The sequence below is a fragment of the Bombina bombina genome, chromosome 3 (genome assembly GCF_027579735.1).
Source record: "Bombina bombina isolate aBomBom1 chromosome 3, aBomBom1.pri, whole genome shotgun sequence".
NCBI lineage: Eukaryota > Metazoa > Chordata > Amphibia > Anura > Bombinatoridae > Bombina > Bombina bombina.
The window spans coordinates 477,252,629-477,266,594 of record NC_069501.1 but is presented as its reverse complement, the minus strand read 5'-3'; the positions used below and the strand labels follow the sequence as shown (position 1 = coordinate 477,266,594).

Genomic DNA, 13,966 nt, shown 5'->3' with positions numbered 1-13,966 from the left:
AATAAAGAGACTGAGAAATAATTATATATGGTCATTATACTATTGCTAAAACAACAAATCTAATGGTAGCCTAAGACTTGTGCACAGTACTGTATATGACATTAGAAAAAAAGTAATGTAGTAGTAAGTTTTCAGTAATTGCAGACAAACTTCATATTTATATATTTCTCTTTAATATTCTGCTAATTACATTTTTGTTTTTCTGTGCAGCTCCTGCCTCAGTGGTATCTCCCCTTTTTACTGCTTGTTATACTGAACTCCGCGCCGGTTTACACACAGCAGAGCGGTGGCGCACAGCTTTTGGTTATGTTACTCTACTCCTCATAGCATTCCTAATTCTGCAGTGCTCTTCCAACCTCCTCTTTCTTTTAGGGTCGACCTTCAGCTTCTTTCCCTCCACATTTTTAACCATACTCTTCCTTCTGATTTCCTTCACTTCCCTTGTGCTTCATTCAGAAGAACGACATCAACTGCAGAGTGTCATGGAGCAGATGAGCTTAGTAGAAAGTGGACTTCAAGAGAATTGAGAATTATCTTCAAAAGACTGATTGCAGGGCATTGAATATTCCACTTCTAAGTATCTATACTCCACTTAAAGGGACAGTTTACCCTAAATTGTCCTCCTCTTTAATTTGTTCCCAATGATCCATTTTACCTGATGGAGTGTATTAAATTGTTTACAAATAGTTCCTTTGTCTTTATATCAGCATTCTAAATAGCTGATTTTGCCTGTTGTATCTCTAACTATACTGAGAGTTTCTATACTTAAAGGGACATTATACACTAGATTTTTCCGTGCATAAATGTTTTGTAGATAATCCATTTATATAGCCCATACAGGTTTATTTTTTCAAAAATATATAGTTTTGGTTATTTTTAAATAACATTGCGCTGTTTTTCAGACTACTAACCAAGCCCCAAAGTTTTAGGAGAATACTGATGTATACCTACTCCAGCTTGCTCCTGGTTGTAAGGGTCTTTTCATATGCAGAGGAAGGGGGAGGGTCTTCTCTTTTTACTATAGAACCACTTGCAGTGGGCTTTCCAGCTAACCTATTCAACAAAGCTAAACTAGGAGCTTCTAAGTAAGTTTTTAAACAGTTTTATACTGGATTTTTAGATCAGTATCTGTGCATAATATTATTTATAGTAGTGTCTATTACATGCAGTTAAATGAAAATTGGTGTATACTGTCCCTTTAAGTATAGGCTATTGACAAGCTATGTAAACACAGACAGCAGGAGAATATTACACTCCCAGGGCGGTGTAAGAAAGAAAAAAGTATAAAATGTTAAATTTTCTGTTGTTGTTTTCTAAGTATTGTATAGAGACAGAGATAAGATATGGAATAATTTGAGTTACAAGATAGGGATGTCTGATGTCTCTTCAAGCTTAGTCTATTTTTATGGGTTGTGTTTCAAAGAGCAAATCCAGCTATTTAATTTATAAAAATAATCATCAAGAAGCAATTTCTCATACATTTACCCTGCAGCTGGTATAACATGGCATTTGGAACACATTAAGGGGAAACAAGTTTTACAATGTCCCTTTAACATTTTATGACCCTCCTCTACTACCCATTTCTATTGAGCTGCCTTTCTTCCCTTTCCCAGAAATGAACTTTAAATTATTTTACTGTTATTTAAATCATCATTTTACCTCATTATGATATATAAATAATAATTCCAGCTAATAATTAATTATTTTATAAAAAGGAAATTCATAACTGCCAGAAAACATCTACAATAAATCAGAATCTTAAAAAAAAATCAGGTTATTTTCTAATTATTAACTCTTATTTGTTGACTTTATAAATAAAACTTGATACTCTAACCGTTAACCATATTTGCGTGGCGTTTTGAAATCCTCATAGATCATATGAGATACCTCATGCACCGATAAAGCAAATCATCAAAAGTCCTAGAGGGAGATCAGTTCTAAAGCTAAGTGAGAATAAAGGGACAGGAAACCCAAAACTTTTCTTTCATGGTTCAGATAGAACATACAATTTTAAACAACTTCCCAATGTATTTCTATTATCTAATTTGCGTAATTCTCTTGGTATCCTTTGCTGAAAAGCATATCTAGATAGGCCCAGTAGCTTGAAGCTAGCTGCTGATTGGTGGCTGAACTTGCATGCCCATTTTCATTGGCTTACAAATGTGTTCAGCAAGTTCCCAGGATTGCATTGCTGCTTCTTTAATAAAATATACCAAGAGAATGAAGCAAAATTTACAACATAAGAAAATTGGAAAGTTGTCTAAAAATGTATAATCTATTTGAATCATGAAAAAACTAATTTGGGTTTCATGTCCCTTTAACCCCTTAACAACCAAGGACGTGCCAGGCACGTCCTCCATTGGAGGTCACTTAACGACCAAGGACGTGCCTGGCACGTCCTCTGGGATTTGAAGCTCTGGAAGCGATCCTGATCGCTTCCAGCAGCTTCTAAGGTATTGCAGTGATGCCTCAATATTGAGGCATCACTGCAATACCTTTTTTAGCACACGATGGTGCCGATCGTTGGTGGGTGAGAGCAGCTACAGCGAGGCGGGTGGGTGGCCCATCGCTGGCAATATTCCAGCAAGCAGTCAGAAAAGATTGCGCATGCGCTCCCGCGATCTGGGCTATAAAAATTCAAAGTGGTGGGACAGGGTGGTGGGTGGCAGTTGTGGGGGAAATAATTCTATAAAATAGATCTAGGAGGGGGAGGGGGGAGGGTATGCAGGGGGGGGCAGCTACACTACAGAAAAAAAGTGGTTATTTAAAAAAAAAAAAAAGCACATTCAAGTGCAAAGTGGGTACTGGCAGACAGCTGCCAGTACCTAAAATGGTGGGAAATAGTTAGTGGGGGGAGGGTTAGAGAGCTGTTTGGGGGGGATCAGGGAGGTTGGGGGCTAAGGGGGGATCCTACAGAGCAGCATATGTAAATATGCTTTAAAAAAAAAAAAAAAAACAATGATAGCTTTTATTTTAGTACTGGCAGACTTTCTGCCATTACTTAAGATGGCAGGGACAATTGTGGGGTGGGGGAGGGATGAGAGCTGTTTGAGAGGGATCATGGGGTGGGATGTGTCAGATGGGAGGCTGATCTCTACACTAAAGCTAAAATTAACCCTACAAGCTACCTAATTAACCCCGTCTCTGCTGGGCATATTACAAGTGTGGTGCGCAGCGGCATTTAGCGGCCTTCTAATTACCAAAAAGCAACGCCAAAGCCATATATGTCTGCTATTTCTGAACAAAGGGGATCCCAGAGAAGCATTTACAACTATTTGTACAATATCTGCACAAGCTGTTTGTAAATAATTTCAGTGAGAAACCCAAAGTTAGTGAAAAAGTTAACAATTTTTTTTATTTGATCGAATTTGGCGGTGAAATGGTGGCATGAAATATATCAAAATGGGCCTAGATCAATACGTTGGGTTGTCTACTACACTAAAGCTAAAATTAACCCTACATGCTCCCTACAAGCTACCTAATTAACCCCTTCACTGCTGGGCATAATACACGTGTGGTGCGCAGCAGCATTTAGCGGCCTTCTAATTACCAAAAAGTAATGTTACAGCCATAAATGTCTGCTATTTCTGAACAAAGGGGATCCTAGAGAAGCATTTACAAACATTTGTGCCATAATTGCACAAGTTGTTTGTTTGTAAATAATTTCAGTTAGAAACCTAACGTTTGTGAAAAAGTGAACAATTTTTTTTATTTGATCGCATTTGACGGTGAAATGGTAGCTTGAAATATACCAAAATGGGCCTAAATCAATACTTTGGGTTGTCTTCTTAAAAAAAATATATACATGTCAAGGGATATTCAGGGATTCCTGACAGATATCAGTGTTCCAATGTAACTATCGCTAAAGTGGTTTTGAAATAGCAAAGTGCTACTTGTATTTATTGCCCTATAACTTGCAAAAAAAAGCAAAGAACATGTAAACATTGGGTATTTCTAAACTCAGGACAAAATTTAGAAACTATTTAGCATGGGTGTTTTTTGGTGGTTTTAGATGTGCAACAAATTTTGGGGGTCAAAGTTTGAAAAAGTGTGTTTTTTTCCATTTCTTTACAAGATATGACGAGTCCACGGATTTCATCCTTACTTATGGGATTACGCCTCCTGGTCAGCAGGAGGAGGCAAAGAGCACCACAGCAGAGCTGTATATATAGCTCCTTCCTTCCCTCCCACCCCAGTCATTCTCTTTGCCTGTGTTAGTGATAGGAAGAGGTAAAGTGAGGTGTTAATTTAGATTCTTCAATCAAGTTTTTTTGTTTTAAAATGGTGCCAGTGAGTACTATTTTTCTCAGGGAGAAATCGTCAGTTAATAACTTCCCAAGAGGAGTGGAGACATTTTTTTTCTGCCCTGATTGTTGATGATCTTAGCAAAACATTCTCTAAGATCCTGTTGGTTCCCACAGAGCGGTTGAAGGTAGTGTAAAGAAACATCTTCAGTGTGGAGAACCGTGTCATGCTACAATCAGCATTGAGGTATGTTCAGTCATTTGATTCTGGGGAGACTTGATACATCAGAACGGACTGACATTATTCCCTGTACTGGGGAGAGGTAACGGTATGCAAAATGGAAATGGTGTACCTAGAATTCCCTTTTATTTTATTGCTTATCAGTGTGTTCGTGCAGTGACCATTGTGTTCACTTATGCTGTGTGTGGGCTGACGCTGGGAGATGCGGTTTATTCCTAAGGGCTGTCGTTATTTGTATTGAGTATAACTGGCTATGGGAGTGTGTAGAGGGGCACATGGCGTTTTCGTTAGTGATCTAGAAATCCAACATGTTTTTGCTTCCCATGCGGGTCTCAGTACGACTCGGGCGGGGACTAGTTTCACGCGCTCAGTCGCGCAGTTATCATCCGGATCGGCAGCAGATTACTGGGCTCCGGTGTGGCCTAAGTCAGTTTGTACACACAGAGGTGCAAAGAGACTTGGGAGCGCTACTCACCACAGATCAGTGTTGTCTGGGGGCAGGTAGGTGCCACAGCAGTGCTGTGGTGAGGTGCAGTGCCTGGAGTGTGATAAAAATTTGTAAATAGTATATCTGAACAAACGGAACAGTATTTGTTAAGTTATTTGGTGCATATAAGGACACTTTGTTTATCGCTGCAGAAGTTATTATAATGCAAGCAGAAAAATTGTTGCGCTTTTATTTTTTAAAGGCGCAGTAGGCAATTTTATTTCAAATATTTGTCTATAAGATTTGACTTTCAAGGTTAAATATATCAAGTAAAGGACGACTATTATTGCTATTGCTAGTCTGTTTAACATGTCTGAACTGCAGGAAAGTACCTGTTCTATGTGTTTAGATGCCAATGTGGAACCCCCTCTTACTTTTTGTCCCTCGTGTACTGAAAGGGCCTTACAATGTAAAGAACAGATTTTCTTTAATGCAAGTATGTCTAAGGATGCTTCTCAGACTGATGAGAATCAGGGTATGCCGCTACTTTCTCCCCAAGCGTCACAACCTTTAACGCCCACCCAAGCGACGCTGTGTTCCTCAACTTCGTCCACTTCATTTACTCTGCAGGATATGGCTGCAGTTATGTCAGCTACCCTTACAGAGGTTTTATCTAAGTTGCCAGTTTTGCAGGACAGAAGCCACTCTGATTCCTGCGACTTCTGATGCTTTGATGGCTATTTCCAATGTACCCTCTCAGGGATCTGATTTGGGGGGTAGGGAACTTCTGTCTGAGGGGGAACTTTCCGACTCGGGAAATGTGTTACTTCAGACAGACTCGGACATCATGTCCTTCCGATTTAAGCTTGAACACCTCCGCCTGTTACTTCGGGAGGTTTTAGCGACTCTGGATGACTGTGACTCTATTATGGTGCCACCAGAGAAATTGTGTAAGATGGACAAATACTTAGAGGTTCCTGCTTACTCTGATGTTTTTCCGGTTCCTAAGAGAATCTCGGAAATTATTACGCGGGAATGGGAAAGACCGGGTATCCCGTTCTCACCTTCCCCTAATTTTAAGAAAATGTATCCCATAACTGTCACTTTTCGGAATTCCTGGCAAACAGTCCCTAAGGTGGAGGGAGCTGTATCTACCCTGGCTAAGCGTACAACTATTCCTATTGAAGACAGTTGTGCTTTCAAAGATCCTATGGATAAAAAGTTGGAGGGTCTTCTGAAAAAGTTATTTATTTATCAGGGTTTTCTTTTACAACCGACGGCCTGTATTGTACCAGTTACAACTGCGGCGGCCTTTTGGCTTGACGCCTTAGAAGAGTCTCTTAAGACTGAGACTCCTTTAGAGGAAATTCTAGATAGGATTAAGGCTCTTAAGCTGGCTAATTCTTTTATTACGGATGCCACCTTTCAGATTGCCAAATTGGCGGCAATGAATGCGGGATTTGCCATTTTAGCGCGTAGGGCGTTATGGTTAAAATCTTGGTCTGCTGATGTGTCCTCTAAGTCAAAGCTTTTGGCTATTCCTTTCAAAGGAAAGACCCTATTCGGGCCGGACTTGAAAGAAATAATTTCTGACATTACGGGAGGTAAGGGTCATCTCCTACCTCAGGATAAAGCAGCTAAACTGAGGGGTAAACAGAATAATTTTCGTTCCTTTCGGAACTTCAAGGGAGTCCCCTCTCCTTCCGCTAAACAGGAAGGGAATTTTGCTCAAGCCAAGTCCGTCTGGAGACCCAACCAGGCTTGAAACAAAGGTAAACAACCCAAGAAGCCCGCTGCTGCTCCCAAGACAGCATGAAGGGGCGGCCCCCGATCCGGGACCGGATCTAGTAGGGGGCAGACTTACTTTCTTCACCCAGGCTTGGATAAGAGACGTTCAGGACCCCTGGACATTGGAGATCGTGTCCCAAGAGTATCAACTGGAATTAAAAAATTCTCTCCCAAGGGGGAGGTTTCTTCTTTAACGATTGTCTGTAGGCGAGATAAAAAGAGAGGCGTTCTTACGTTGTGTAAGAGACCTCTCTACTATGGGAGTAATTTGTCCCGTTCCAATACTGGAACAGGGGCACGGGTTTTACTCAAATCTTTTCGTGGTCCCCAAAAAAGAGGGCACGTTTCGACCCATTTTAGATCTCAAAAGTCTAAGCAAGTTTCTCAGAGTCCCATCCTTCAAGATGGAGACTATTCGAACAATTCTGCCATTGATCCAGGAGGGTCAATATATGACTACCGTGGACTTGAAGGATGCATATCTTCATATTCCTATCCAAAAGGATCATCACCAGTTCCTAAGGTTTGCCTTCCTGGACAAACATTTTCAATTCGTGGCTCTTCCCTTCGGGTTGGCCACAGCACCCAGGATCTTCACAAAGGTTCTAGGGTCTCTTCTGGCGGTTCTCAGGCCGCGGGGCATTGCAGTGGCGCCTTATCTGGACGATATTCTGATCCAGGCGTCGTCTTACCAACTGACAAAATCTCATACAGACATGGTTCTGTCCTTTCTGAGGACTCACAGGTGGAAGGTGAATCTAGAAAAGAGTTCACTAATTCCACAGACAAGGGTTCCCTTCTTGGGAACTCTAATAGATTCTATATCCATGAAAATTTTCCTGACGGAAGTCAGAAAGTTAAAGATTCTGAATACATCCCGAGCCCTTCAGTCCAACCCTCGACCATCAGTGGCTCAGTGCATGGAGGTGATTGGATTCATGGTGGCGGCAATGGACATCATTCCTTTTGCTCGCTTTCATCTCAGACCACTACAACTGTGCATGCTCAGGCAGTGGAATGGAGATTATGCAAATTTGTCTCCTCAGATAAATCTGGATCAGGAGACAGAGACTCTCTTCTTTGGTGGTTGTCGCCGTATCATCTGTCCCAAGGGACGTGCTTCCGCAGACCCTCTTGGGTAATAGTGACAACGGACGCCAGTCTACTAGGCTGGGGTGCGGTCTGGAATTCCTTGAAGGCTCAGGGGGTGTGGACTCGGTCGGAGTCTCTACTTCCAATCAATATTCTGGAATTGAGAGCAATATTCCATGCGCTTCAGGCTTGGCCTCAGTTGGCTTCGGCCAAATTCATCCGATTTCAGTCGGACAACATCACGACTGTGACTTACATCAATCATCAGGGAGGAACAAGGAGTTCCTTAGCGATGACAGAAGTATCCAAGATAATTCGGTGGGCGGAAACTCACTCTTGTTATCTGTCGGCAATCTACATACCAGGAGTGGACAACTGGGAAGCAGACTTTTTAAGCAGACAGACGTTTCATCCGGGGGAGTGGGAACTCCATCCGGAGGTCTTTGCCACCCTGATTCTCAGATGGGGCAGACCAGAATTGGATCTGATGGCGTCTCGTCAGAATGCCAAGCTCCCAAGATATGGATCCAGGTCCAGGGATCCTCAGGCCAAACTGATAGATTCCTTGGCAGTGCCTTGGTCGTTCAACCTAGCTTATGTGTTTCCACCGTTTGCTCTCCTTCCCCGGGTGATTGCACGGATCAAACAGGAGAGGGCTTCGGTAATTCTAATCGCTCCTGCGTGGCCTCGCAGGACTTGGTATGCCGATCTGGTGGACATGTCCTCTCTGCCCCGTGGAAGCTTCCATTGAGGCAGGACCTTCTTATTCAGGGACCCTTCCATCATCCGAATCTAGTTTCTCTGCAACTGACTGCTTGGAGATTGAACGCTTGATGTTATCTAAGCGGGGGTTCTCTGATTCGGTCATTGATACTTTGATTCAGGCACGTAAGCCTGTCACTAGAAAGATCTACCATTAGATATTGTGTAAATATCTTTATTGGTGCGAATCCAAGGGCTACTCATGGAGTAGAGTTAGGGTTCCCAGGATTTTATCTTTTCTCCAAGAAGGATTGGAGAAAGGGTTGTCAGCAAGTTTCTTAAAGGGACAAATCTCTGCTTTCTCGATTTTACTACACAAGCGTTTGGCAGATGTTCCAGACGTTCAGTCTTTTTGTCAGGCTCTGACTAGAATCAAGCCTGTGTTTAGACCAATTGCTCCACCCTGGAGTTTGAATTTAGTTCTTAATGTTCTTCAAGGGGTTCCGTTTGAACCCATGCATTCCATAGATATTAAGTTGTTATCTTGGAAGGTTTTATTTTTGGTTGCTATTTCTTCTGCTCGTAGAGTTTCTGAGCTTTCAGCGTTACATTGTGACTCGCCTTATCTTATTTTCCATTCTGATAAGGTGGTTTTACGTACCAAACCTGGTTTCCTTCCTAAGGTTGTTTCTAATAAGAATATTAATCAGGAAATTGTTGTTCCTTCATTGTGTCCTAATCCTACTTCTAAGAAGGAGCGTCTGTTGCATAACTTGGACGTGGTCCGTGCCCTGAAGTTTTACTTGCAGGCGACTAAAGAATTTCGTCAATCATCTTCATTGTTTATTGTTTTTTCTGGAAAGCGTAGGGGCCAGAAAGCTATGGCTACCTCTCTTTCTTTTTGGCTGAAGAGTATCATCCGTCTGGCATATGAGACTGCTGCCTCCTGAAAGAATTACGGCTCATTCCACTAGGGCTGTGGCTTCTTCATGGGCATTTAAAAACGATGCTTGTGTTGAACAGATATGCAAGGCTGCAACTTGGTCGTCTCTTCACACTTTTTACAAATTTTACAAATTTGATACTTTTGCTTCATCTGAGGCTGGTTTTGGGAGAAAGGTTCTTCAAGCAGTGGTGCCTTCCGTTTAGGTTCCTGTCTTGTCCCTCCCTTTCATCCGTGTCATATAGCTTTGGTATTGTATCACATAAGTAAGGATGAAATCCGTGGACCAGTCATATCTTGTAAAAGAAAAGGAAATTTATGCTTACCTGATAAATGTATTTCTTTTACGATATGACAAGTCCACAGCCCACCCTATTATTTCTAAGACAGGTATTTACTTATTTTTGTTAAACTTCAGTCACCTCTGCCCCTTTGGCTTTTCCTTTCTCTTCCTATAGCTCTGCTGTGGTGCTCTTTGCCTCCTCCTGCTGACCAGGAGGCGTAATCCCATAAGTAAGGATGAAATCTGTGGATTCGTCATATCGTAAAAGAAATACATTTATCAGGTAAGCATAAATTTCCTTTTTTTCATCATATTTTATAAAAAATGTTATAGTAAATTATAAGATATGATGAAAATAATGGTATCTTTAGAAAGTCCATTCAATGGCGGGAAAAACTGTATATAATTTGTGTGGGTACAGTAAATGAGTAAGAGGAAAATTACAGCTAAACACAAACACAGCATAAATGTAAAAATAGCCTTGGTCCCAAACGGTCAGAAAATGGAAAAGTGCTGTGGTCATTAAGGGGTTAAATAATGTTGTAAATGTCAAACAAAGGGAAAGCCTGTGCTTTTCAAACTGAAAAAGTAATAAGAAAATCAATAGAAAATATGAGAGTAAGTTTATATATTAGATAAAATATGTCTAATTGTTTCTTGTATGGCGCTTATGTTATGTAATATGAGGCCTTGAGGGAAAAGTACCACCAGTTTACTTATTAACCTGTCAATGAGGGGTTTTAAAAAATAAAGAAACATGAAACCAAATTTTTTTTTTCATGCTTAAGATAGAGCATGCAATTTTATACAACTATCCAATTTACTTCTATTATCTAATTTTCTTTGTTCTTTTTGTATCCTTTGTTGAAAAGAATAACTAGGTAGGCTCAGGATATGGTTGCTAGCTGCTGATTGGTAGCTGCACATATAAACCTCTTGTCATTGGCTTACTGATGAGTTCAGCTAGTTCCCAGTAGTGCATTTCTGCTATTTCAATAAAAGATACGAAGAAAAAAAAAATAATAGACAACAGAAGTAAATTTGAAAATTGTTTTAAAATGTATGCTTTGTCTGAATCATGAAAGAATACAATTGGGTTTCATGTCCCTTTAAGGTAAAACCAAGCACTTTCACTATCTGTGTGAGGAAGTATTGTCTGGTTAACTGACAAAAAAGATACACAAAATTGTATTTTTTTTAAATTTATATACAGTATATATATTAGGAGCAGCCTCGTCAATATAGGACAAAGAAACATAAGATAAAATAGCATATTATCAACCAAAATAGGAAGCAGCAATAGTATTGGAAGTGTTTGAAGTAAATATGAAGCTCAGAGAATGTTCTCTTACAGGTAAACTGTAATAAGGAGCTGGACTTGGTAATATTAAGGGTTAAGAATTTTGAGTAGTTTAATGCTGAAAATAACATTACAATGAATAACCAGGAGCAGAGTTAGAAGTAAAGCAACCAAGTCCTAGTTTCCATTGAGGTGGCAGTTAGTTTGGGAGCTGGTGCTAACATAAGAATTCTCCATAGACTTTAATGGAGACAAATTGTTTTATCTCCAGTTCCCAAGCTTTACCACCTCAATGGAAACTAGGCTAAGTTGGTGATGATAAGTGTAATGTCAGTGAAAAATGCTAACGTGTTCACAGCTCCCAGCTGTGGGTGAAAAAATAAAGCGCCCTTGACAATTATAATAGGGTGAATATTTGAGCTGTTGAACAGGCAATTGAATGGTTGGAGGGAAAATTACATGAAGGAAAGGAAAATATAAATCCTGCAGACTGCACAGCTCCAAATAATCAAGCCAAATGTCCTCTTCAAAGCCAATCATAAAAGCAAAAAGAGCCATTTTAATTGTTCTCTTGATTAATTGTCTATAATCCTATTAATATTTTCCTTAAGTGAAATCACTTGATGTAAAGGGATTTTTTTTAAGCATCATGGTTAAGATCTTGAGTTCAGTATTTATCAAAACAATTGGTTGATAATATTTGCAAGAGGAATCTTATCTAGGATTTTAGGTTCAAGTTAGTAGACATGGAAGCCAGGATCACACCATTATTGAGAAGTTTGTTACAAACTACTAGGAAATAGGCATCTAGGAGTCAAGCAAACATTTTGCATTAAAAGGTTAGAAAAGTAATCTGGTGAAGTAGTTGAGGTGATTAAGATATGTATGGAGATTTGCAAGGTCATCAGGAGAAAAGAGGATCCTTTAAGGTTTTAAATAGGGGACTGATAGAAGGTTAATGGTGCTGAGGTTTTTAATATGAGATTGTGCCTAACTCTTTGGCATCAGGAAAGGGGTGGGCAGTGAGGCGCAAGATCTGACAAAGTTCAAGAATGTAAAGTAAAGAAGAGAGAGTATGATAAACTGAGTGAGATGAACAGGATAAATGAAAAGTGAAGAGGGAAATGAAGTCTGCAGACAGCGAGAAACATTAAAATAAGAATGTGATCATTTTACCATATTAAAGATAAAAAACTGAATTTCCTTCTTAATATGAGGAGAGTCCACGGCATCATTCTTTACTGTTGGGAAATACTGAACCTGGACACCAGGAGGAGGCAAAGACACCCCAGCCAAAGGCTTAAATACTCCCCCTACTTCCCTCATATCCCAGTCATCTTTTGCCTTTCGTCACAGGAGGTTGGCAGAGAAGTGTCAGAAGATACAGAGTAGTTTCTTATAGAGGTTATCTAACCTTCTAAACAGGACTGGAGTTTTAAGTAGTCTTGTCAGCCTCTCAGTGAGAGCATTGACGAATGTTAGAGTCTAGAGATGCAGGGAGAGTCTTTTTGCGAATCCGTCCAGACTTGTATTAACAGCTCATAAGCAATCAGTGTTGACGAGTTTCACTGCATGCTTCCATCACTCAAGTCCATGTCAGGAGTGATGCTGTTCCACAGCATAGATTCCGGTAAGATTGTTTAATTTTTTATACACATATGATAACGCAAGAAGACAGGGTCACAGTGTGCAGTTTTATCTCATTATTCAATAGTCTGCTTTATAAGCGCAAGTTATGGAGGATTCTGATGCGTTAGAGGGTACTCCCTCTTTACCTTAGTCTAATACCTGCCTATATTGTGAGGAGGCCGCGGTATACCCGCCTGCTCAATTATGTTCCACATGCCTTGATAAATTAATCATGTCAAAGAAAGTTAATATGTTTAGTACCACTGAGCCGTCCACCTCTGAGGAGTCTCCGTTCCGTGAGGTGCGCACCCTACAGTCATCTCCCAATATACATACAGCTTCCCGTAGCAATCCTAATCCTCCATCTGGAGGGGCCCTTTTACCGCCAGACTTTACTGAGCAGTTACAAACGGCAGTGTCTGCGGCCTTTAGTGCTTTACCTCGCCCTGCTAAGCGCAAGCGAAAGGTCAAATATTGCTAACCTTCCCAGGGGTCATCTACTAGCTTATTGGATTTATCTGATACAAGATTATCCGATGATGAAGACGCCCCTGATACTTCAAAGGGTGCTCTTTCTGGGTCGGAATCTGCTGCCTCTAAGCCTCCAGCTGCGGGGAGAACCAGAGTTTAGATTTAGAACTGAACATTACGCTTTCTGCTAAAGGAAGTTTTGGCTACTTTAGAGGCTCCAGAACCTAAATTGCCTGAGGAACCTTTGATTCTCCATGCTTGCTAATCACACTACTATCCCACTTGAGAATAGTTCGTTGTTTAAAGAGCCCATGGATAAGAAGATAGAAACTCTGTTAAGAAAGATGTTTCAACATACGGATATTTGTTTCAACCAGCAGCGGCTGTTGCTGTGGTTGCTGGAGCAGCTACCTACTGGTGTGACTCCTTATCTGAGTTGATCGAGGTGGAGGGTCCCCTCAATGTGATCCAGGAAAGAATTAAGGGTGGCTAATTCTTTTATTTGTGATGCAAATAAGCAAATTATTTGCCTGAATGCTAAGGCTGCAAGCTTTTTTTGTTCAAGCCCATAGGGCACTCTGGCTGAAGTCCTTGTCTTTGGACATGACTTCGAAGTCAAGACTTCCCTCCCATTTAAAGGGACAGTAAAGTAAAACAAAATCTTTCATGATTTAAATAGGGCATGTAATTTTAAACAACTTTCCAATTTACTTTTATTACCAATTTTGCTTTGTTCTTTTGGTATTCTTAGTTGAAAGCTAAATCTAGGAGGTTCATGTGCTAATTTCTTAGACCTTGAAGACTGCCTCTAATCTGAAAGCATTTGACAGTTTTTCACCACTAGAG

General features: G+C 40.5%; 1 protein-coding gene across 1 annotated transcript in view; it reads left to right on the top strand.

Annotated features, from left to right (window-relative positions):
- SMPD2 (sphingomyelin phosphodiesterase 2) overlaps positions 1 to 1,840 on the top strand; it is a 120,708-nt gene extending 118,868 nt beyond the window's left edge. The window contains exon 11 of the mRNA XM_053706796.1: positions 211 to 1,840. Within this exon, the coding sequence (XP_053562771.1) occupies positions 211 to 527 (317 nt within the window). The 3' untranslated portion in view covers positions 528 to 1,840. The remainder of the gene's footprint in view (positions 1 to 210) is intronic.
- The last annotated feature ends 12,126 nt before the right edge of the window (positions 1,841 to 13,966 follow it).